Source organism: Python bivittatus, unplaced genomic scaffold, assembly GCF_059951505.1.
Source record: "Python bivittatus isolate LINGU-HERP-01145 unplaced genomic scaffold, Pbiv_v1 ctg000350_np1212, whole genome shotgun sequence".
Classification (NCBI taxonomy): domain Eukaryota; kingdom Metazoa; phylum Chordata; class Lepidosauria; order Squamata; family Pythonidae; genus Python; species Python bivittatus.
In genome coordinates this window covers 25,774,741-25,799,758 of record NW_028277074.1, presented here as the reverse complement: position 1 = coordinate 25,799,758, position 25,018 = coordinate 25,774,741, and the positions used below count along the sequence as shown (strand labels likewise).

Sequence of the window (25,018 nt, the reverse complement as noted above, 5' to 3'; positions counted from 1 at the left end):
TCTGTCTCCCACCACCACCAAAAAGGGAAAGAATCACCTTAAAACTTCCATTTTAGGTATCTAGAATGATATCTAAAGGTAAATTGTTTGGGGGAAAGCTTGGTCTTTCAGGGGAGCACCAACTTCTAGTATTTTCCCAATTTGGAGAACACCAAGTTGGGGAAGGCTGCATTATTAAAATTTCTATCCCATTTGGACGATATACTGATCATTTCTGACGTACTCAAAATAATAAAATGAGAACTTATTTTGTGACATTCTGGTTGGTCTCAGTAAAATCAGCTGTGTATTATTGTGAAGAATAATCACAATATCTTTGCCTCCCTACAGCAAGGTATCTGTATCTTTGAACAGTACATTCATCTGTAATCTGGATACTTCTTTTGCTAGTCTACTCTGCGCCTCTCTCCTTACCTAATTCCCATTGTACTAAGAAAGAACAAATATTGTGTGTATTATTTAACCCAGTTAATTGCGCATGGCTTTCATTTTCTCTCCATCTTTTAAAAACATGGAAAAACATATTTTCATTTGTTGGTATTTGTTTTAAAAGCAAGAGAAAACCAGACATGTACCTTGTCTACTCCCAACCATCACATTTTTTACCAATTTCCTACATGGTTACCTTGCAGTTTTCCTATGTGGATATATAAAAAAGTACCACTGAAAAAGAATATGTAGGTTATTGTTATACCATGTCCATTCTTTACTTATTTAACTGTAGGCCTTTACATCTACTCAAATTAATTCCCAGTTAGGAAGGTATACAAATTTTGGGAAGCTACAGCCAATCATGCTACTGGCTTATTGTTTAAAAGATTCTATATATTTTAATTGCATTTATTTATTTTATTCTTTAAATCAACTGCATCTATTAACATAATAAAGAGAGAATAAAACATCCAAGGCTGGTGTAATGTAGTGTGTAGCATTACTTGGGGCATTTCCTAAGGCTAGGGAGATCTTATTTGTTTAATAAGTACTCATGAATATGCAAATCGGCATCAGTGCAGCACCTCAATTCTGTCACAATTAATGAGTTGCAAATTAATGTGACAACAAAAGGAAATTCTATTTAGCAACAGAACTACAATGTTTTATACAAAATGCAGAGATGTGGGTGGTTCTAACCATAGGAAATACCTGGCTCCTTTGTACTCTCTTCCTCCTTCATCACCAGGGATTGACTTCAACTAGAAGGCACTTTTAGCTTACTATTGCCATTCAACAACCTAAGATAATCCTATCCAACAGTTCCTTAATTGTTGTACTGTATGTTACAGGAAAAAAAATACTCTTGGCCCTTCTATTTTGTTGCAGCTACCAATTTGCACAGTAGTCTGAAGTAACACTTTGATATCATCCTGGTTAACCTAGAGCCCATTATACACTCCTTCTACTTTAAACCTTGTGAGTTGTTTGCAAGGCCTATATCAAATTAATCCTCCCATTAATATATACTTCAGTTTTGTTGATTTAGGTGAGTATTTTGCAGACTGGTTCCTATAATCCATCTCTGTCTGAACTAATATAGGTTAGAGCTACAATATATGGACTGCAAAAAACCACACAACTGCTGGAAGACAAGAAAGCAAATCTACTGCTGTCCTCTAATGATCTGTCCAGGTTTTTGCATCCCATGCTCAGTATAGGCAATAGCACTACCATTCAAAGGCCAATAAAGGTTACAACACTTGAGGATTTTTAATTTAGGGAAACAAAAGTAGAAGGAAATGGGGTAAAGATTTATAGGATTATGAGCAAGCAAATAGATTTGTTGTCACAAGATATGATGGGTATCCAGTGTCACTAGCTAGGATAGCTTTTAAAGGGAAATTTCATTTTGAGTTAAGACAGTGGCAGATACCTACAACCCAAACGGTTCAATGCTGCCTCTGCATGTAATACTAGCTGCTAAAATATAAGGCTTGGGAAGAACTTTGCTTTCATGACCTGACTGTAGGATTTCCTACTGGATAACATTAATTACTTTAGCAACAAGATACTGGGCTAGACAGGCACATAGTCTGATCCAGCAATATATTTATGTTCTAAATCAATGATAGTTTTATCATGGATTTCAAAAGAATCAAGATTTTACTCTATGAGTGCAAAAAAAAAAGTTTTTTTACAGCAATGTTTAGCATGTTAATTCAAAAGCACCCCTGCTAAGTAAATTCCACTATACTCTCTAGAGAGCATGAGTTTATGATTTCAGTTTTACATTAGGTTTTTTTTTAGGTTAAACTGCTGATGGTTATAATGAAGAAAAGTCTAAGTGTTTTAATTCCCATTCTGAACAGTGAAAGAACCAAAAATAAAAGGCCTATCCTTTCAATAGCTACAGTGGGGCAAAAAGGTATTTAGTCAGCCACCAATTGTGCAAGTTCTCCCACTTAAAAAGATGAGAGAGGCCTGTAATTTTCATCATAGGTATACCTCAACTATGAGAGACAAAATGGGAACAAAAATCCAGAAAATCACGTTGTCTGATTTTTAAAGAATTTATTTGCAAATCATGGTGGAAAATAAGTATTTGGTCAATATCAAAAGTTCATCTCAATACTTTGTTATATATCCTTTGTTGGCAATGACAGAGGTCAAACGTTTTCTGTAAGTCTTCACAAGGTTTTCACACACTGTTGCTGGTATTTTGGCTCATTCCTCCATGCAGATCTCCTCTAGAGCAGTGATGTTTTGGGGCTGTCGCTGGGCAACACGGACTTTCGACTCCCTCCAAAGGTTTTCCATGGGGTTGAGATCTGGAGACTGGCTAGGCCACTCCAGGACCTTGAAATGCTTCTTACGAAGCCACTCCTTCGTTGCCCGGGCGGTGTGTTTGGGATCATTGTCATGCTGAAAGACCCAGCCACGTTTCATCTTCAGTGCCCTTGCTGATGGAAGGAGGTGTTCACTCAAAATCTCATGATACATGGCCCCATTCATCCTTTCCTTTGCACGGATCAGTCGTCCTGGTCCCTTTGCAGAAAAACAGCCCCAAAGCATGATGTTTCCACCCCCATGCTTCACAGTAGGTATGGTGTTCTTTGGATGCAACTCAGCATTCTCTCTCCTCCAAACACAAGAAGTTGAGTTTAGACCAAAACATTCTACTTTGGTTTCATCTGACCATATGACATTCTCCCAATCCTCTTCTGGATCATCCAGATGCTCTCTAGCAAACTTCAGACGGACCCGGACATGTACTGGCTTAAGCAGGGGGACACATCTGGCACTGCAGGATTTGAGTCCCTGGCAGCGTAGTGTGTTACTGATGCTAGCCTTTCTTACTTTGGTCCCAGCTCTCTGCAGGTCATTCACTAGGTCCCCCCATGTGGTTCTGGGAATTTTGCTCACCGTTCTTGTGATCATTTTGACCCCACAGGGTGAGATCTTGCGTGGAGCCCCAGATCGAGGGAGATTATCAGTGGTCTTGTATGTCTTCCATTTTCTAATTATTGCTCCCACAGTTGATTTCTTCACACCAAGCTGCTTGCCTATTGCAGATTCAGTCTTCCCAGCCTGGTACACGTCTACAATTTTGTTTCTGGTGTCCTTCAACAGCTCTTTGGTCTTGGCCATAGTGGAGTTTGGAGTGTGACTGTTTAAGGTTGTGGACAGATGTCTTTTATACTGATAACAAGGTCAAACAGGTGCCATTACTACAGATAACGAGTGGAGGACAGAGGAGCCTCTTAAAGAAGTAGTTACAGGTCTGTGAGAGCCAGACATCTTGCTTGTTTGTAGGTGACCAAATACTTATTTTCCACCATGATTTGCAAATAAATTCTTTAAAAATCAGACGACGTGATTTTCTGGATTTTTGTTCCCATTTTGTCTCTCATAGTTGAGGTATACCTATGATGAAAATTACAGGCCTCTCTCATCTTTTTAAGTGGGAGAACTTGCACAATTGGTGGCTGACTAAATACTTTTTTGCCCCACTGTATCTTTATATTCACATTTTAATGCGCTTTTACAGTTAATACAAGTCTCTAGAATACATCTGCCTCTTAAGTCATCAGAAAAAGTGACTTTCGCAATTCAAGTTCGAAGAGATGCAGCATTCTTTTCAAGAAAGTTATACTATTCATCCTTAGCCTATTCTCTATATCTTACCTCAGCTTTCAACATCTTCATAAAGTTGTAACCTGAGCACTGCAATATATCTTGAATATAAATTGTAGGACTTATCCAACAAACAGGATCCGAAACTACTTGCAAATGTATTTAAACCATAATTTGGTATATTTGCATGACATTTTTCTAGACGATTTTTCAAGCAATTCATCTATAAAGTTGTTTTTTGAAAAATCTGAAAATTATGCTCTTCCAAAACAGATCACTATGCTTTACCTATTGTAATGCTTTTATAGAGGGGGAGGGCTATCTATTTGTCCCTCTCATCTCCAGTAAGCAGAAGAAGAAGATGAAGAGTATAGTACAGCCAGTGCCAAAGAAGGGCAGAGCTGCTGAGGAAGGGTTACAAGACTTCAGCAGTTTATAGCCCCCTCAGATGATTCTCCACTCAGCAACCTGTACCCTTACACCTCCAATCAAATGGTTCAAATTTATCTTCTCTCTACTGAATAATTTGACACAGGCAGTTTTGTCTAGCAAAGTATCTCACCAGCCAATCATGCTCAATATTACCTGGGAGATAGGGAAACAGGTACTCCTAAAAATATCTCTGCGATGTTTAAAAAAATTGCTTGGCTATTAAACCCTGGTAAACAAATGTAATATCTACATGATACAATGCTTGTAACAATGCTGCTTGTGTCCAAGACATCATGAAAAAGTAATTAATATCTGACTTAACACAGGGTCAAACACAAAGGTCATTCCTAACTATGCTGACACAACATTACAAAATATGTGTTTGGTACAAAATCCTTTTTTTTCCCCTTAAAACTGCAACATCACATGCAAGTATGTAAAGGCCAAAATTTGTGTCGCAACTTCATGATACATATTTTGTCATTCCCCATCCCTCCACTCATCCCACCTGCAGACAGTTATGGCCAAATCTTGTCCTATGGTATAATGAGTACCTATAATTGTGTACATATTTGTAGTTTTGAACAAAGAAGGATTGTATATAACTGAAGACTGGATTTTCTTTTCTTTTTAAGTGGGGAATGTATACAATTCTAGTCATGGAAAGAGAGAGATACCATTGGGGCTCAGTTGGGCTCTTAGTTCACTCAAAGGTCATGCAGAAAATTTTGTTATTTCAGCATTGCTTTTTCAACAGTTTTATTGCCTTTAGCATCTTTTTTTGTAAAATATAAATACAAAGGCAGAAGAATTTACTTACAAAGTTAAAACACAAATCTCAAACATAAACACACAATTCAGAAAAAAGATTTAGCTTCTGTACAGTTTTAAGCAACTTCAACATAGGTTAGTTTTCAGTATTTTACAGAAAAATAGTTCAAAGTTTTCTTTAAATAAAGAGCATCAAATGTTTAAACATATTTGTGTGTGTGTTTGTGTGTATATATACATATATATAAACAATCCAGTTTGCCATGTGAAAACTAAATTTCACATCTTTAAATTAAGATACAAAAGTTCACACAATTAGTAGATGTGCATGGGTATGGTTTTAATTTATATTACAGTCTACTGAATTATATTCAATAGTGTGTACCTGGCCAAAGCAGGAATTTTTGTAAACAAAAACAAAAATATAATGAAGTGCCTTCCCCAATAAAGTTTCCCAAGCCAACAATATGACTTTGATCACATCACCTATAATAGGTATCTCCTATGTAATCAGTGCTTTGTATGAAGCAAAGCCATTTTCTCTATTTTTAAAAAAAGTTCCATGTAAAAACAAATCTATATCAAAGTTTGTGTGCACTTAAAGGAACGTGCACACAGCCTTTTACAAATTTTACAATTTGTAAAAACAGAGTGAAGTCTCTTTAAAAAAAATCTTCCAAAAGTCCACCCATCTGAGATGTGTGTGTGTGTGTGTGTGTGTGTGTGTGTGTGTGTTAGAGGAAAGCTATCTTTTTAACAGTATCCTTTTCTTTACAGAAACAACTGCAGTAACACATATACATAAAGAAATATCTTTACACAGAACTATACATTAAGTAGCTGGGAGATTCACCAATGAATATCAATTTTTTCATCCGGATGCAACCACTCAAGTGAGGCTCCAAGCAAAGATTGTAACTCATTAGTAAATTCTACCAAGTCCAACAGTTCCTTGCCTTCTGGGTTGAAAGCTTCGAGATCCTTTTGGCAAGCAAACAGCTGACTCAAAGATACCTGTTTGAAAAATTCTGCTTCTGTAACACTGACAACTTCCAAACTTGGGAAACTGCAGCGAAATATCCTGGGTGACATTTTCAGCCTCTTTGCTACATCAGAAAGCAAAAACCAGTTCCGTGGTCTACAAAGGCAATAAAGATGTTCAAAGTATTGACAAGATGCTGCAGAAGTTTCAATCAACATGATTCTGCTAGTAATAATTTTGTGTACATTTCTATTTAAGGCAAAGAAATTAAAAATAGCTTAGACTCTGTACTCTTCCTCCCTCTTCCTACTCCCCCTTCCAGTAAACTCATGGGTGAAATCCAACTTTGAACAAGCAAACATCTGTTCACACAATGGGACACAATTTCTTCCCATTTTTCCCCCCTATCCTCCCTCATGTCCTGCTCTCACACCGTCCTTGGTCTGTTTTCATAAGCTGCACCAGGCCAGTAGATTTTTCTTTGTGAATATGCTGCAATATCAGCATATATTCACACACATAGAAATAGATTTGCATTGAGTATGAACAATTTCTGTTTTAAAGAAGCCAATCTATGGGGAGTTTTTATGTTCAAAATAAATAAAACTTAGGATATGAAACCCAATTCTAGCAAAATGAATAACAAAAGGATCAGTGCATTTAATGAGACAAAAAGATGACCTTGAATATGTCAATAACAACTCAAATATTTGTTCATTAACATAAGCTGGGGAAACAACTTTATCTATCTTCCTCTCCAGTATAAATAATAATAATGCTTACCCCTGAGAAAGAGACACTTGGATGTTATAACATGGCAAGAGAGGCACATCTGAGAATTCAAACTCCAAGATATCACTAAAGCCATCTTCATCCTCATCACTTGGACCAGGTGGATTAGACAGGATGTCAAATCCTGATTCGCCTTTTGGCTCTATTTAAATAAACAGAAAAATAAATGACCTTTTGTCAAATATACAGTGGCTTTTCCTCCCTTCTCTTTCTTGTATTTGACTTGCTCTCTCTTCCATGAATTCTGCCTCCCCCACCCATACATACACACACACACATTTGGAAATGTCCCACAAAGAAAAAAAAAGCCATGTCTTCTTACCACACACAGAGCTGCCATAGAAGTCCCAGGACAAGCCAGGGTCATCAACATCACGACCTTGGAGATCAGTTAAATACTCTAGAGAGATACAACAAATATTGAGATAAAGCAAAAAGTTCAGAAGTTTTGCAAACTATCATAGCATGTCAAAAATATATTCCAGAAAGTTTTTATGTTTATCTAAAAGCACAGAGTATCAACATTATAAATCAGAATACCACAGAACTCTAAGTGAGGTGATATCAGAGATCTTATTTCTTCTCAAATATAATTATTCTACCTCCATTTACTTGTCTTTTTAGCCGCTTCCCATTCCTACTTTCTCATTTTGCACACTTCAAAAACTGATTCTGAAGAAATAGTCTATAAACATTAGGCTATACTTGCTACAGATACATTTGTCTCACATGATCAGGCCAAGATCTTCACATCTTCATCAGAACACCTTTCTTTGATGCCCCGAGCTTTGAAAGCACAACAGGTGGCAACACAAACCTGAACTTGGCTAATTCCCCCCAAAAGCTAAGCAGGGTTGGATTTGGTTAGTACTTGGATGGATGAGAATCTACCAGGATATACAAGTGCTGTAGGCTAAAAGAAAGTAATGTCAAACCCCTCACCAGGAGCTGAGGTTTTTTATCCATATTAGAGATAAAGCCTTCTAGTGATGGCAGCAAACTATGGGAACTCCCCTAGCCCAATTATGTATACCCTTAAGGCTACCTTTTAGGTACCATTGGCACCTAACCAATGGGCACTTTATAGCACTTTTGTTCTTAGATCATTCTTAAGTGATTTTACATTGCTCATTGCTGTTTTTAGTATTTGTTGCTTTATTGTTTCATTTTAATTGTTAATTGCATTAATATTCAAATAAGGCTGTTCTGTTCTGGACAAAATAGCTTTAGTATTTCCAATTGCAACAGAGCCAAAGGGGAATGTATAAAAAAGAAGACAGCAATATACTGATTGCAGAAATGTCCCTGACTGTACATTTCATACTGATTATTCATACCTCCCTCCCCACATCCCAAAATCTGGATGGTATCATAATTTTGGCCACTGTTGATACCAGACAGATGAAGACATCTATGAGCTGGAAGATACTAACACTATAACTCATAATACTAATATTGTGAAAAAAGCCCGTATTTCTGTTATTAGTTAGGCAAGAAAATATCTGAATACCACAACCCTGATTTTTATTGTTACCTGAAGTGTAATTTAAGTTTTGTAGAAAATGAAATTGCAAATGAATAAGCATTGTTATAAGCAAAGAAAAAAATTATATATACCTGTTAGAAAAGTCTCCATTAGTTCACTGTGTGTCATTTTCACAATTGTTCTACCTGAGTATGTAGCAAGCGTTGGGTCAGCGCCATAAGAAAGGAGCAATCGGACAATTTCTAGATGATCATTTTCCACTGCATCATGGATAGGCCTTGGGAAGGGAAGAGAGAAACTTATTTGTTTCAAATTCAAACAATATAGTAAGCTGTGTTCTGCCTCCATTTAAAACAAGAAGTATGAGCACTATTTGTAAGTCATGAAGAAGACTATTGCACAAAGTGCTTTTCTCAAATTTTAAAATACATTGTTAACTTCAGGAACTGAAACTTATATAATATACATATACTCTATTAAACAGCATGCCTCTTGGAGAAAGTTATTCACAATTAATTGCCCCTGTTACCACTTTACTCAAGTTTCCTCCTTTCTTCTGCCTCCCATCCGTTTAAACGAACATCACTTTGAACAACAATCAAATCCCATAGTATTGGCATATTTGGTATCAAAAGGTATATGTATGTGTAAACAATACTCTGAGCATTCACATCATTGTTCTGCTCTGCAAAATGTAACTCCTCAAAAACCCAAACAAATAGCTGCCTTAATGTTTTCCAATTTTATATAAATTTAGTTTTCACTACAGCAATCATTCAAAATGTACAATAATTATTATCAACCTCTGCTTTGTGATTCAAGGGAGAGCAAGAGCTTTACAGGTATACATAACAATTATTAGCTGAAACCCTTAGAAGTATTTTCTAACAACTATAAATGTAAATTATGCTATCAAAAGCTATATTGAGTGATTTCTTAAAATATGACTGCATGAATATAGATAACACACATGCAAGTATGTTTAAGACTATGGACAAAAACCAGATCTTCAATCACTGGAATTATAGAGGACAACGAAGCTAGAGGCAAATTTGCTTTTGTTAGAATTATTTTGATTTGCTTTATCTTAATCAAAATCCTGACATTAAAGTCAAAAGACATGATGATTTCAAACTCTGATACTGTTAGGAAACTCAACAAAATGGAAATATACACACAGGGCTTACCCACATTATATTAACTGAAGCCAAAAACAAGATGGCATCTGTTTCCATTCTATGTATAAAATCCACCTGGGCTAGCAGTTAAATCTTTCTTTGGCACTAATTCAACACCTACAGGTAGTCCTTACTTAACGATAGTAATTGGGACTGGAATTTCCAATGCTAAGTGATGCGGTTGTAAAGCGTGACATCGCACGACTACATTGCTTAATGACAGCAATCCTGAGAGTCGGCTTCCCACAGGCAAAGTCAATGGGGAAGCCATCTGGAAGTTGCAAGTCCCAGGCAGCTTGCAAGCAGGCCAGAGGGTGGGTGAGTACTACAGAGTGAGGTAGGGGGATGCTGCAATGAGTGCATGCAGGCTGGGGAGGGGTTGCTGTGGGCTGGGGAAGGGGTGCTGCAGTGTGCGCACTATGAAGTATAAGATTCCTGGGATCTCGGAGTTGTACCTTCTCAGGAGAAAAAGCGGTGGGAGCAACTTGCAACCTTCACTGCCAGATTCCCCACTGACTTTGCTTGCGGGAAGCCGGTAGGAATGTTGCAAATGGTGATCACATGACCATTGGATGCTGCAACCATCAAAAGTGTTAGCTGGTTGCCAAGCCCTCAGACTGCAATCACGTGATGGTCTGAACTTCGAGGACCAGTCATAAGTACCACTTGTTCAGTGCCATCCCAATTTTGAATGATCACACTGACCGAGTGGTCATTAAACAGGACTACCTGTATTGCTTTTGAAAACAGCAGCTAGCTTTATAGGACCTGCTATGTGAGACACATCTTTCCTCTCTTTCTCCTCTAATACCTTTTTGCTACTTCCTGACTATCTAATGATAGAACTGATCCTACACATATACATATTGGGGCCGGTCTGCCCACTGGGCAAATGGAACACTTGCTCTAGAGGGACCAATTCAATCCATCCACTGACTAACTGACCCACTGACTGAGGAAGCTTGAGGTAGTTCCTGAAGTTTTGGTGCATTGTTCAGCTAAGGCCGCAGTCACTGCTTGGAATGAGCAAGTGTTGGCAGCCTTGGATTGGATTTTGCCTATGCAGATCCCAGAGAGCCCCCTGATTTTCAGAGACACTGCAGAAAAAGAAGCAAGATGACTGGGGCATAGTCTTGTCCAATTATCTGGGCTGAGTTCTAACTGGTTACTCCCAAAGAAGTGGACAGGGTCCTTTGGATGTTTTTTTTTTTTTAGAATGAGAATTTTTTTTATATAAATAACTCAAGGCGGCAAACATATATAACTGCCCAGAGATGCTCTGCAGTGAGATGGATGGTGACAAATTTGAAATCAATCAATCAATCAATCAATCAATCAATCAATCTCCCTCCTCCTCCTATTTTCCCCACAACAACCACCCTGTGAGGTGGGTTGGGCTGAGAGAGAATGTCTGCCCAAAGTCTCCCAGCTGGCTTTCATGCCTAATGCAGGACTAGAACTCATCATCTCCTGGTTTCTAGGCCAGCACCTTAACCACTGCACCAAACTGGCTCTCCTGCCACCTGTGTGTTAAATTCATACTCCTCCTGGCTGGTTAATGCCTCCAAGGAAGTGACATGTGGCTGGGTTCAAGTAGTGATAAGTGCCTCTCTACAAAAGGGGGTAGTTCCACCTGCTTTGAAGGAGCCAGTGGCCACTCCCTCCTCAAGGGGCCATCACTGGACACAGCTGTACTAGACAATTTTCATCCAGTCCCCAACTTTCCCTTTTTAGGGACGGTTGTTGAGAAGATGGTAGGCCTGCAGCTTCAAAGGGCCCTGGAGGAAGCAGATTATCAGGACCCACTGCAGTCTGGGTTCAGGCCAATACAGTATATAGTGTCAAGACGGCATTGATCACGCTTGTGGATGACCTCTGGCAGACTCAGGATGGAGGTAGTGTATCCATCCTGGCCCTTCTTGAGCTCTTAGCAGCTTTCAATGCCATCAATTACTGTCTCCTTCTGGGCCTGCTGAGGGGGCTGGGAGTAGGAGGCACTGTCCTTCAGTGGTTACAATTATATTGTAATTGTTTATGTTTATCCATTTACAAAATGCAAAGTGAGTGAACAGAAGAGAAATCTAAATCAAATCAATATTTGGTGTAACTATCCTTTGGCTTCAAACCAGCATCAATTCTTACACTTGCACACTTTGTACACTTGCACAAAGTCAAGGATCTTGTAGGATTAGAGTCAGGTGTATGATTAACCAATTATACCAAGCAGGTGCTAATGATCATCAATCTCATATGTAGGTTGAAACACAGTCATTAACTGAAACAGAAACCGCTGTGAAGGAGGCTTAAAACTGGGTGAGGAACAGCCAAACTCTGCTACTAAGGTGAGGTTGTGGAAGACAGTTTCATGTCACAGGTCATACACCATGGCAAGACTGAGCACAGCAACAAGACACAAGGTAGTTAGACTGCATCAGCAAGGTCTCTCCCAGGCAAAAATTTCAAAGCAGACTGGGGTTTCAAGATGCGCTGTTCAAGCTCTTTTGAAGAAGCACAAAGAAACGGGCAACACTGAAGACCGCAGATGCAGTGGTCGGCCAAGGAAACTTAATGCAGCAGATGAAAGACGCATCATGCTTACTTCCCTTCAACATCGGAAGATGTCCAGCAGTGCCATCACCACAGAACTGGCGAAAACCAGTGGGACCCAGGTACACCCGTCTACTGTCTGGAGAAGTCTGGCCAGAAGTGGTCTTCATGGAAGAATTGAGGCCAAAAAGCCATACCTCCGACGTGGAAACAAGGCTAAGCGACTCAACTATGCATGAAAACATAGGAACTGGGGTGCAGAAAAATGGCAGCAGGTGCTTTGGACTGATGAGTCAAAATTTGAAAAATGTGGCTGTAGCAGGAGGCAGTTTGTTTGCCAAAGGGCTGGAGAACAGTACAAGAATGAGTGTCTGCAGGCAACAGTGAAGCATGGTGGAGGTTCCTTCCAAGTTTGGGGCTGCGTTTCTGCCAATGGAGTTGGAGATTTGGTCAGGATCAATGGTGTCCTCAATGCTGAGAAATACAGGCAGATACTTATCCATCATGCCATACCATCAGGGAGACGTGTGATTGGCCCCAAATTTATTCTGCAGCAGGACAATGACCCCAAACATATAGCCAATGTTATTAAGAACTATCTTCAGTGTAATGAAGAACAAGGAGTCCTGGAAGTGATGGTTTGGCCCCCACAGAGCCCTGATCTCAACATCATCGAGTCTGTCTGGGATTACATGAAGAGACGGAAGAATCTGAGGCAGCCTATATCCACAGGAGATCTGTGGTTAGTTCTCCAAGATGTCTGGAACAACCTACCTGCCAAGTTCCTTCAAAAACTGTGTGCAAGTGTACCTAGAAGAATTGATGCTGTTTTGAAGGCAAAGGGTGGTCACACCAAATATCGATTCGATTTGGATTTTTCTTCTGTTTGCTCACTCTGCATTTTGTAAATTGATAAACATAAACAATTACAATATATATTTTTGAAAGCATTCTTACTTTACAGCATTTTTTATACCTGCCTAAAACTTTTGCACAGTACTGTATATGTACATTTAATACTGGGGCTTTAAGTTTAATATATGCATAAAATTGGACATTAGGAGCTATATGCTATCATCTGCTATACAACTTTTAATAAAAGTCTACTAGTGACCCATTCAACTTCCTGTTTTTGGAGATTGCCTGGGAGAGTAAAAATATCATTTAAAAATTGATAAGAAGAATATAGGGGATAGATTTGCATAAGGGATTTGTGAAGCATGCCTGCTCACTATATTTAACCACCTATGTATTTTTCGTACTGTAGTCAAAAGCAATAATGCAGGAAATTAGGCAGCTAACAGTAATGGCCTCAAAACCATTTATCCATGTAACAGAGCAATGCTTGCATCTTCTTTACACACAGATTCTATACAAACACACACACACACACACCCCATACATGCACAGTTAATCCACAAAGTGCGAGATGTATACACTGAAGAAAATGTTGCTTGCCATTTAAATTGGTGACCAGTAAAATAGGACTAAGGCAGAAAGAGAGCCAAATACAGTGGGGCAAAAAAGTATTTAGTCAGCCACCAATTGTGCAAGTTCTCCCACTTAAAAAGATGAGAGAGGCCTGTAATTTTCATCATAGGTATACCTCAACTATGAGAGACAAAATGGGGACAAAAATCCAGAAAATCACATTGTCTGATTTTTAAAGAATTTATTTGCAAATCATGGTGGAAAATAAGTATTTGGTCACCTACAAACAAGCATGATGTCTGGCTCTCACAGACCTGTAACTACTTCTTTAAGAGGCTCTCTGTCCTCCACTCGTTACCTGTAGTAATGGCACCTGTTTGACCTTGTTATCAGTATAAAAGACACCTGTCCACAACCTCAGTCACACTCCAAACTCCACTATGGCCAAGACCAAAGAGCTGTTGAAGGACACCAGAAACAAAATTGTAGACGTGTACCAGGCTGGGAAGACTGAATCTGCAATAGGCAAGCCGCTTGGTGTGAAGAAATCAACTGTGGGAGCAATAATTAGAAAATGGAAGACATACAAGACCACTGATGATCTCCCTCGATCTGGGGCTCCATGCAAGATCTCACCCTGTGGGGTCAAAATGATCACAAGAACGGTGAGCAAAAATCCCAGAACCACACGGGGGGACCTAGTGAATGACCTGCAGAGAGCTGGGACCAAAGCAACAAAGGCTACCATCAGTAACACACTACGCTGCCAGGGACTCAAATCCTGCAGTGCCAGATGTGTCCCCCTGCTTAAGCCAGTACATGTCCGGGCCCGTCTGAAGTTTGCTAGAGAGCATCTGGATGATCCAGAAGAGGATTGGGAGAATGTCATATGGTCAGATGAAACCAAAGTAGAACGTTTTGGTCTAAACTCAACTTGTTGTGTTTGGAGGAGAGAGAATGCTGAGTTGCATCCAAAGAACACCATACCTACTGTGAAGCATGGGGATGGAAACATCATGCTTTGGGGCTGTTTTTCTGCAAAGGGACCAGGACGACTGATCTGTGCAAAGGAAAGGATGAATGGGGCCATGTATCATGAGATTTTGAGTGAACACCTCCTTCCATCAGCAAGGGCACTGAAGATGAAATGTGGCTGGGTCTTTCAGCATGACAATGATCCCAAACACACCGCCCGGGCAACGAAGGAGTGGCTTCGTAAGAAGCATTTCAAGGTCCTGGAGTGGCCTAGCCAGTCTCCCGATCTCAACCCCATGGGAAACCTTTGGAGGGAGTCGAAAGTCTGTGTTGCCCAGCGACAGCCCCAAAACATCACTGCTCTAGAGGAGATCTGCATGGAGGAATGAGCCAAAATACCAGCAACAGTGTGTGAAAACCTTGTGAAGACTTACAGAAAACGTTTGACCTCTGTCATTGCCAACAAAGGATATATAACAAAGTATTGAGGTGAACTTTTGATATTGACCAAATACTTATTTTCCACCATGATTTGCAAATAAATTCTTTAAAAATCAGACAATGTGGTTTTCTGGATTTTTTCCCCCATTTTGTCTCTCATAGTTGAGGTATACCTATGATGAAAATTACAGGCCTCTCTCATCTTTTTAAGTGGGAGAACTTGCACAATTGGTGGCTGACTAAATACTTTTTTGCCCCACTGTATGGTAAAGTTTGATATACCTTGTTGTTGAAAGTAGGAAGTATAGCTGGTTGTGGAGTGGAATGAGATAGGGAGGGTCCCATGGCCTGAGAAAGTGAAGGCAGGATTTGGGAAGGAGTTGAGATGGCACCACAAGCACTTAACATTAGTGTGGTGATGGGTAAAGGGAGATGATGGAAATCTGAGAATGGGCTACTCATAAGGATGGCAGTGTTGATATCTGAAATTGACTCTGCCTTCCAGCTCTCAGTATTCATCTCTCATACTAGGTCACCAGATCCTCAGAGGTGCTGGTTACTGGCTGTGGCTACTAAATGCCAGGCCAGTATATAAGAAGGCTGCTCTCATCCATGATTTGATTATGGATGAGGCAATTAATCTGGCATACGTAACCAAGACCTGGGCGTGCCAAAAAGGGATGTTCCCTCTCCAAAATATGCCCAATTGTGGTTCATGTTTGGCACTAGCCATGACCCCAAAGCAGAGGTGGTGCCAGTTGTCAACTGGGAAGTACTAATGACTTTCAGAGGCACTGCTCTGCACATAACTGAATGTACAACCCTGTAGCTGAAGCTGGGGTCTAAAAAGCAGCTGATGTTGTTGCTGTTTTGCTGGCTTCCCTGTTGCACAGCAAATCCCTGCCAGAGCTGTTCAATTCTGTCATGGAGCTGGCGATGGAGTATCACATACTGGTAATTCTGGGAGATTTCAACCTGCCCTCTTGTGGCACAGGGGTGGCACAGAAGTTCATGGCAACCATGGACCTGATTCAGATCATCCAGGACCTAACTCAGACAGGTGGTCACATGCTAGATCTGTTTTTTGTCTTCAGGCAGTTCCAACATGATCTGAAGGTGGAGGACATTCTGATTTGTCATGGTCAGCTTGCTCTCTGATTGTTTTTTGGCTTGCTGGTGCTGCCCCCACACACAGCGAGGTTGAAACCATGAGATCACTCTGTCCCTGATGACTATCAGAGGGAGCTTGAGGTTTTCTTGAGATTGAACAGTTTGACTCAGGCCCTAGTTTCTACTTGGAATGAGCATATTATGGGACCCTTGGATTGGAGCTCCTAGAAGGCCTCTCCCTGTCCTTCAATCTCAGGAGGCTCAGTGAGATTAAATGGCAGAAGAGATGCCTAGAGTGCCACTGAAGAAAGACATCAGTGAATTTGATCCAATGTAAGTAAGAACTCATTTTAAAGTGACCCCTTCCCTGCTGGGGAGGAATGGGCCACAAGAATCCCTATAAGGCCATTGTGAGGAATATCCTAGGCATCTGACAGATAAATTTGCTCAGATCTTCTTAGAGCTAGACTCTGACTGGGCAGGTCCAGTCAAATCACTGAGGCACAGTCTTGCTCAGTTACATAGGAAGACTTTAACCCTGTAACTTTTGAAGAAATGCCCAGGGTCCTTGGGGCTGTTAATGCTGCACTGGTTACCAGTAGTATTCTAGGTGGAAGTTAAGGGGCTGCTTGTTACCTACAAATCTTTACATGATACAGGACCTAGTTATTTCAGGGACTATCTTTCTCCCATTGTTTCTGCCTGCCCCATAAGATCAGACACAGTCAGCATGCTCTGGGTCCCATCCATTAAGCAATGTCATCTAATGGGACCTAGGAGGCATGCCATCTCTGTTGCTGCACCTGCCCTCTGGAACACTATCCCCCCAGAGATGCAAATGGCCCAACCCTGCTTTCTTTTAAACATGCTTTGAATATCTGACTCTTTTCCCAGGCTGTGGGCTCGGGTAGAATGCAGGTTTTCTACATGAGGGGATTTATTGACTGCTTGTGGGTATTTTGTTCTACTGGGATAACCAACTTTTTTTTCCTCTTTTACCTGTGGTTTTATACCTTTAGTTTTAATTCTGTAGACTTCAAAGACTGTAACCCAGTGCCTTAGAGTTGGGTGGTCTTAGAAATCTGACTTATAAATAAATAAATAAATAAATAAAATATTGCTATCAATGTTGAAGGGAATAGAGGAAAGAGAAGGAATTTAGTAGTTCCAGTTTATGCCTCTTTCAATAAAGGATTCATGCAACAAATGTGTACAACTCAAGTTTTACATGCCCAAATCCCCACCTTTAAACAAAAAAAGCAGATATTCCTGGTATAGGAGTTCTGTATACATCAGTACTACAAGATAAGTACACCAGCGTCACCTAAACAGAGAAGAAATGCAGAAAGACCCTGCTGAGTTCATCTTCAAGCTATCAGAGGAAGACTTTGTGAAAGCTAACCTTAAGGTTATGATACAGAGAGTCAGTTTTACTTTAATCTCTTCTCGGCTCCCTGCCTGTGGAAATCACATCACTCTTGAAAGTGCCTGCCTCTTCTAGGCAGCACCTTCATTCACCCTAAGGCCTACAAAAACTGCATTCTCTCCCAGCTGCTGCAGGCATTCAGCTATTCTGTAGACCTCATAGCCCAATCTCTTTTGCACACACTCAGACTCACCTGTCCAACCACTGTGGAATATCTTTAAAAAAAAAAACACAGTGGAGACAATACTTTGTATGTATGCCAAATGTTTAAACACTATAGTAACTTAGTGGTCAAGAAAAGACACTCTGTGCATACTCAGATGCTTTCTCACTTACTGACTTCATAAACTGCACAAATGCCATTTAAATCAGGTATCCAGTGCTATGCACTTGCCTTGAGGCTCTATTTTTCAATGAATTTAATTACCATGGACTACTTAACAGATAAGATGGTTTAAATGACCCAAGTGATTTTTTTCTTGCAGTATGTTAGATGAAACCTAGTCACAGAAATCCATGCCATCTGATATTTCTCTCGCAAAAATTAACTGTTTAGGATACTGTCATGAAACAGAGTAGCAGAGAGTAAAACGCTGAAAGAAGATAAACATTTTAGCACATTCCTGTCTTAAATGGAAATGTTGAACAAGTGAAGATAACATCTACAAGCAATAATACTCAACAAAAACAACTGGATGCAGAGAAGTCACAGAACAAAAAGTGGGGAGGAGAAATTAATAAGAGGCAGAAAAGTATAATTCTAGCTCCCCATTTCAATTTTAGCCATCTCCCCACTCTCCAAGATTATCAGAAGCACAAGGTGACTAAAATCTTATAAGGTGAGCCCAAGAGAACAGAGCAAAGTATTTCTACTAGGATTTTAATTAATAAAGTATGTTAAATGGAGATAGTACTGGAGAAAAGACGGAAAATACAACATAGGCCCAATGCACTGCTGGAGCTGCTGGAGCCCATCCATTGCAGTCAACCTTTACATCCCTAATTCTGTTTTGAAAGTAGATGACAAACAGTCCATAAAATTATCCAAACTACTCAATAATTCCTTCATGTCTTACCACCTAGAATTGCCTTTCTCGACTTCGAGAAACAGAGACATAACCTTAAGGTAAGGGTTGTCTGGTGCACACATAGTTAATACTTTTGTATTGGGGTATTATATCTGGGTTACAAGCCTGAACAATATGATTGAGGTTTTTAACAGTAAGAGCAGTCCTACAATGCAGGAAAGCCTCCCTCTTCCTGGAGATTTTCAAACATATGGCAGGTAGCCATTTGTTGAAGATGCACTAGCTCTGGATTTCCTTCCTCAGTCAAGAAATGGGTAAGTGGCTGGCAAATTCTCTACCACCTCTATGATTCTGTACTTTTAACCAAGTATACAGCAGGGGCAAGAAAAATTCCTGCAGTAAGTAAACAGAAAAAAGTTAATCGTTCTACTTTGTCTTCTTCTACTGCTTACTCCATGTTCAAAAAGAGCTGAATACTTTCATCTTATGGAAGTTTATTCTGCTGAATGAGACAGTGTGCGTCTTAACTGGAAATCTGAACTTTTACAATGCTTATTTTTATTTGGAAACTGTAGATGTAGAGAAAATGCAGAAAAGGAAAACCAAGATAATCAACAACCCAAAGCAACTTCCCTGTGTGGAAAGTTTGGGTTTTTTAGCTTAGAAAAAAGCAATTAAAGGGAGACTTCATAGAGGTATATACAATTATACACAGTACAAATTTATAGGGAGGAATTTTTCTTTGTTTCTTGTAATACCAGAACCCAGTGTCATTCAATGAAGAAGAAAAGGATGAAATAATAAAACACTACTTCATTAATCTGATGTTTGAACTGTAGAATTTACTACTCAGAATGAAATGATAACTGTTATTTGGATGGCTTTTGAAGATTAGATAAATTCATGGAGAATATGGCTAGAAATTGCTACTAGATTTTATGGCTATACACATATTACTTCCAGTGTCATCACTTGCTGGGGACCACAAGCATAAGGTGCTACTGTGACTGTAAATATGAATATGCTGAATAGGAACATGCTTTCCTCTTAAGCTTACTAACATAATTCTCATGAAAATTAATCATATGAGATACAAAAATTTGTACATGTGGTCTTTCCTATGAATATATCCAGCTAAAACATGTTTTATAGTGCTTAGCACCATCACTGAATGTATACGACGTTATAATCCCCCCCCCATTAAAACCAATTTCCTTGGAAAGTACCCATGAAAAATTATCATAAACTTATGAAATACAGTGGTACCTCTACTTACAAACGCCCCTACTTACGAATTTTTTGAGATATGACCAGCTCCGGCCCCAAAGGTTTGCCTCTACTTACGAACTCGCCTCGACTTACAAACCGGATCCGCAGCCATTTTCCACCCGTTTCACGTGGTCCGCGGCCATTTTCTGCCCGTGCCACGTGGTCTGCGGCCATTTTCCGCCCGTTCCACGTGGTCTGCGGCCATTTTTCTGCCCGCGCCACGTGGTCCGCGGCCATTTTCCGCCCATTCCACGTGGTCGGTGGCCATTTTTCCACCTGTTCCACATGGTCCGCGGCCATTTTTCCGCCCATTCCACGTGGTCCGCGGCCATTTTTCCGCCCTGCCGCGTGGTCCGCAGCCATTTTCCGCCCCTGACACGTGGTCTGCAGCCGTTTTTCCGCCCCTGACGTGTGGTCCACGGACGCCGGAACGGATTAACAGTAATTACATTGAACCTTATGGGAAAATTTACTTCGACTTGCAACCAACTCGACTTGCGATCAGAGTCACGGAACGGATTAAGTTCGTAAGTAGAGGTACCACTGTACTTAAGATTACAAAAAAGGAGAGAGGAAGACAGTGAGAGATAAGGTGAGAATGCTAAAAACTCTTAGAAACAGTAGCTAATCTGGTTTTCTTAAAGTTATTGCCAAAATTCTTTTTGTTCTATTAAGTACAGTGGAACCTCGGTTTACGAACTTAATTCGTTCCGTGACTCTGGTTGCAACCCGAATTGGTCGCAACCTGAAGGAAATTTCCCCATAAGGTTCAATGTAATTACCGTTAATCCGTTCTGGCGTGGAGGACAGGGAGGCGGCTACTGCTTGGAGGGAGAGTCCCCCTCCCTAAAACCACGTGTCAGGGGCGGAAAAATGGCCGCAGACCACGTGTCAGGGGTGGAAAATTGCCATGGACCATGTCTCAGGGGCGGAAAAATGGCCGCAGACCACGCGTCAGGGGCGGAAAGATGGCCGCGGACCACGCGTCAGGGGCGGAAAAATGGCCACGGACCACGTGTCAGGGGCGGAAAGATGGCCGCGGACCACGTGTCAGGGGCGGAAAATGGCCACGGACCACGTGTCAGGGGCGGAAAAATGGCCGCGGACCGTGTCACGGGAGAGAAAATGGCCGCGTATCCTGTTTGTACCCCAAGGCGGAGTTCGCAAACCAAAGTAAAATTTTGCGGCCAGAGCTGGTCGTAACCCGAAAAGTTAGTTAACAGAAGCGTTCATAACCCGAGGTTCCACTGTACATTTAATATTAACTTTGCCATAATAGAATTCAAGCATACTGTCTTCCATCAATCATGATAAATCTATTTCAGCTAATTTGCTACTGGAGCCTGTTTCCAGGTTCTTAATCTGTGTATCTTCTACTGTGGCAGCAGTTGGGGAGTCTGTGTATGGATCTATACTTTGTCCAAGCTGTTGCCTCACTTCCTTTTATTAATGAATATGGAAAGTGTGTGTGTGTGTGTGTGTGTGTGTGTGTATGAGCGAGTGAGTGAGTGAGTGAGTAAGAGAGAGAGATTGATTTGACCACAGTTTCCATCACTCTCCAGTATAGATGGGGAAAAAGAGATGGTACAATCTGTGTTTAATCCAGTGGTTACTCCCTGTACATTACAAAGGGCAGATGAAGGTAAATTACAGCAGAATCTGCCACTTATTACATGGTGAACATTAGTCTCTGACCATACAAGTAATCCCCACAGATTTGACAGTAACAGTAAAAGCAATTCATGATAGCAATTTTGCACATTATGGGGAAAAGGTTCAAGGAATGGAAAAAAGTTACCTTTTAAGCCATAATTTTGTGTTTATACCACATGCTGCAAACATTTCTATGGCTTATTGTGTAAAGTAATCTTATTAAAACAAAGGCCTGACTGCTTCGTTAAAAAATCCCACACCGTGGGGGTGTGTACCTCTTCTCATACTTTTTATTTAGTTAGCTAGTGGAAGGAACAAACATTCAAAATGTCTCTACAGAATCAATGAGGTGACAACCTCTGCTCAGAAGTTTTTAACAAGCTTTGTTTTTTTCCTGAAATCTTTGCAAGTTTCTATTCAAATGCCAATAATTACAAGGCTATTGGCTTACAGACATGCTAATTTAGAGCCGAGTTACCAGATATGGTGGTAAGTGATAAAACATTCAACAGAAGAACTCCAAGAATATGCTCCAACATTATTATAGATCTTTTAAAAAAATAAATACAACTAAACTGCTTTAGAAAAGATAAACTTTACATAACAATCACAGTAAGAAAAGTTTAGTGAATAGTAATGGAAGAGGAATGATCTAACAATTAAAAAACCTTCTAGGGGGAAAGCATGTCTACTGCCTGTTTCCTTATGACTAGTAAAAACTTAAATTGTATTTTTACCTAAACTTTGTATTAATATTTATTAGTATTTAAGGGGGTCACAAGAGCCAGCCTGGTGTAGCGATTAAGGCATCAGACTAGAAACTGGGAGACTGTGAGTTCCAATCCTGCTTTAGGCATGAAGCCGGTTGGATGACTCTCTCTCAGCCCTAAGAAGCAGGCAATGGCAAACCACTTTCAAAATTTTGCCAAGAATGCTGCAGGGACTTGACCAGACAATCAACAGGAGTCAACACTGACTCGAAGGCACACAAAATCACTGATTCTTTCCTAATAACAAAATTAAAATTTGTTGATACAGACTTGCAGCCTAAATGTACCAAAGTGTGACACTGTATTGTTTGCTATATTGACTTCTGTACAGGATACAAGGCCAAAAGCAACTACTGTATATAGACCTCATTTTGGGAGAAATATGCCATTTCTTTAAAGGAGATTATAAACTTGGGACAACAGTAATCCAACTATATATTAATGCAATACTGAAGCATAGGAGATTTAGATGTGGTTTAACTAAAATGGCTAACCTAGTTCCATCCTGAGCGCTGCAGTTAACGTCCGCTCCATATTCTAGGAGATGTCGCACAATGCTCAGCCAACCTCTGGCACAGGCCTCATGTAGGGCACAATAACCAGCATTGTCACGATGATTTACATCACAGACTTTGTTTTCCAAACAATACAGAACCACTTCCTGAAAAAGAAGGAGAAAACAGACCAAATTGTTTGTTGCTGCGGAAATATACATACCATTACTTTTAACATGCTGGGAATACCCCTCTGATTGGGCTATTAGCAAGTTACAAAGGAAAGAAGGAAGCTACCATACAGCTCTCATCTCAGGTGAAGAAGTCAAATGGTTGAAAAACAAAGCCAGCAATTAGCCCAGAAGGAAGATTGAGATATCTCAAGCCAGACTGGCTCTCAACACATTTGTTTTAACAATTTCAAAAGAGTTACCATACAAATAAATGTACAAGGATAATGGAGTAAACTAATTTACAAGGAACAATTGTTTTCCACATTAACAGAAGAAACAATGTGGATGCATACCCACAGTTCTTTTAATATACTGGATTTTCCCTGTGGCAAAAATCTCTTCAGACTTTTAAGAGAATACTTTAGTTTCACTTCTCTTTATGTAAGCCTCTTTCCATTGCCTTATATATTAATTAATGACATGCAAAATTTTCTGTATTTCAATTGTGCCACATATCAAAAGTCATCATAAGTCATGGAATCATCATGTTTAGGGGGGGTGTTCTTGCCTCTACTCCATTCCAGGACCAAAGATACACCAAAATGCATCACCAACTGAAGTTTCTATGTGCCTGCTAGAAACAAGTGGAAATTCACTGTGAAATAACATGTAGATTAGTCTTCCCACTGGGACTTCCCTTAATATTTTATTATTGACTTGAGATACTTCATGGATGTAAGAATCACTTGTCAATTAAGGTCAATGAACAGAAATTGTTTATACTAGTTTGAAAGAAAGGAGAATTTTCACAACAATCAATTGGATGCAAGATTTCATTTTGTTACATTTCTTGGCAAGTATGGAAATTTCAGCCTATGAGCATTCCATGACCTAGCTTAAAGATCAGAATACCTGTAGTACATCCTCAATTTGGCTATAATGGTTTTTAAAAAATCTGTAGTGAAGACTGCAGTACAATGCCATCAAGTTTGTTAAGATCATTGCTAACTTTTAACATTTCCTTTAATTTCTGAAAAATTTATCGTGGCATAACCTTTCATGTATGAGAACCATTCCTTTAAGTGTGTGAAGTACTTTCTACCGACACAGCAGACTTTTCTTTGATGTTCTATGCCTGCTGGAAAGCTCACCATAATCTGCCATCTTCACAAATCTAACCTAAATAGTAGCTGAGATTCCGCATGAAACTGTTCATTTAACATGCCATTTACTAACCAACTTTATATAATTGCTAGCAAACTAACAAAAAGGTTGTCCAAACCAAAGGAAGAAGACAACAGATGCATAACTTTGTCACTGAGTATATCAGCCACTTGGTGAACGAGGGTAAGCTTTTGAAGTGGCAAGCCTGCTGAAATCAGTGGTAGACATCCATGCAATTTTTGCACAATCCAACTGCATATTCAATTAAAGTAATACAATCACAAAGAGACACCTTTGGGAAAAAAAGTTATGCATCCCCTATTTCTATATTAAATGTTGTAAGGGCAATTAGTTAATTAAAACCATTGCTACAGCTAATTGTAAACTGACCTAAAACAGGATTGGAACGTCTCTACCTACATCTGCTCCTGCAGCCTTCCACAAACTTGCTCACTCCTATCGTTTTGCTTACAATCTTCATCATTCCCAATAACTGATCACACTAGGAAGGCATACAGGACAAAACAAATGATAGAACTTAGGTGATGAAGGCTGCCACACATTTTTCAAGGTTTCAGGAAAGTCTCTGCAACTTTTCTACGTGAGGTAATTTAGATGATGGCCCCAAAATTGAGTATCCTCTGTGCGTAAAGCTTCTATTGTGGTAGAGTTAGAACTAATTAGCATTAATCAATGAACAATGTGACATTTGCCTATATTAATAAATAAATATATATAAAAGAGAAATTGTCAGGATTTTCCCTCTTGAACATATTCTCTTGTTTAAACCCATTCATTTAATCTGCACAATAGTTCCTGAAAGACTGC

The 25,018-nt window shown here is 39.8% G+C and overlaps 1 protein-coding gene across 7 annotated transcripts in view; it reads right to left on the bottom strand.

The window, feature by feature from the left end:
• Nucleotides 1-5,242: 5,242 nt before the first annotated feature.
• Nucleotides 5,243-25,018, bottom strand: part of BCOR (BCL6 corepressor) — an 82,193-nt gene continuing 62,417 nt past the window's right edge. For all 7 annotated transcript variants that reach the window (XM_088144764.1, XM_088144769.1, XM_088144770.1 and 4 more), the window contains 5 exons: nucleotides 22,854-23,020; nucleotides 8,663-8,808; nucleotides 7,368-7,445; nucleotides 7,037-7,187; nucleotides 5,243-6,409 (listed from right to left, as the gene is read on the bottom strand). In XM_088144764.1, coding sequence (XP_088000890.1) covers nucleotides 6,121-6,409; nucleotides 7,037-7,187; nucleotides 7,368-7,445; nucleotides 8,663-8,808; nucleotides 22,854-23,020 — 831 coding nt within the window. In that variant the 3' untranslated portion in view covers nucleotides 5,243-6,120. The remainder of the gene's footprint in view (nucleotides 6,410-7,036; nucleotides 7,188-7,367; nucleotides 7,446-8,662; nucleotides 8,809-22,853; nucleotides 23,021-25,018) is intronic.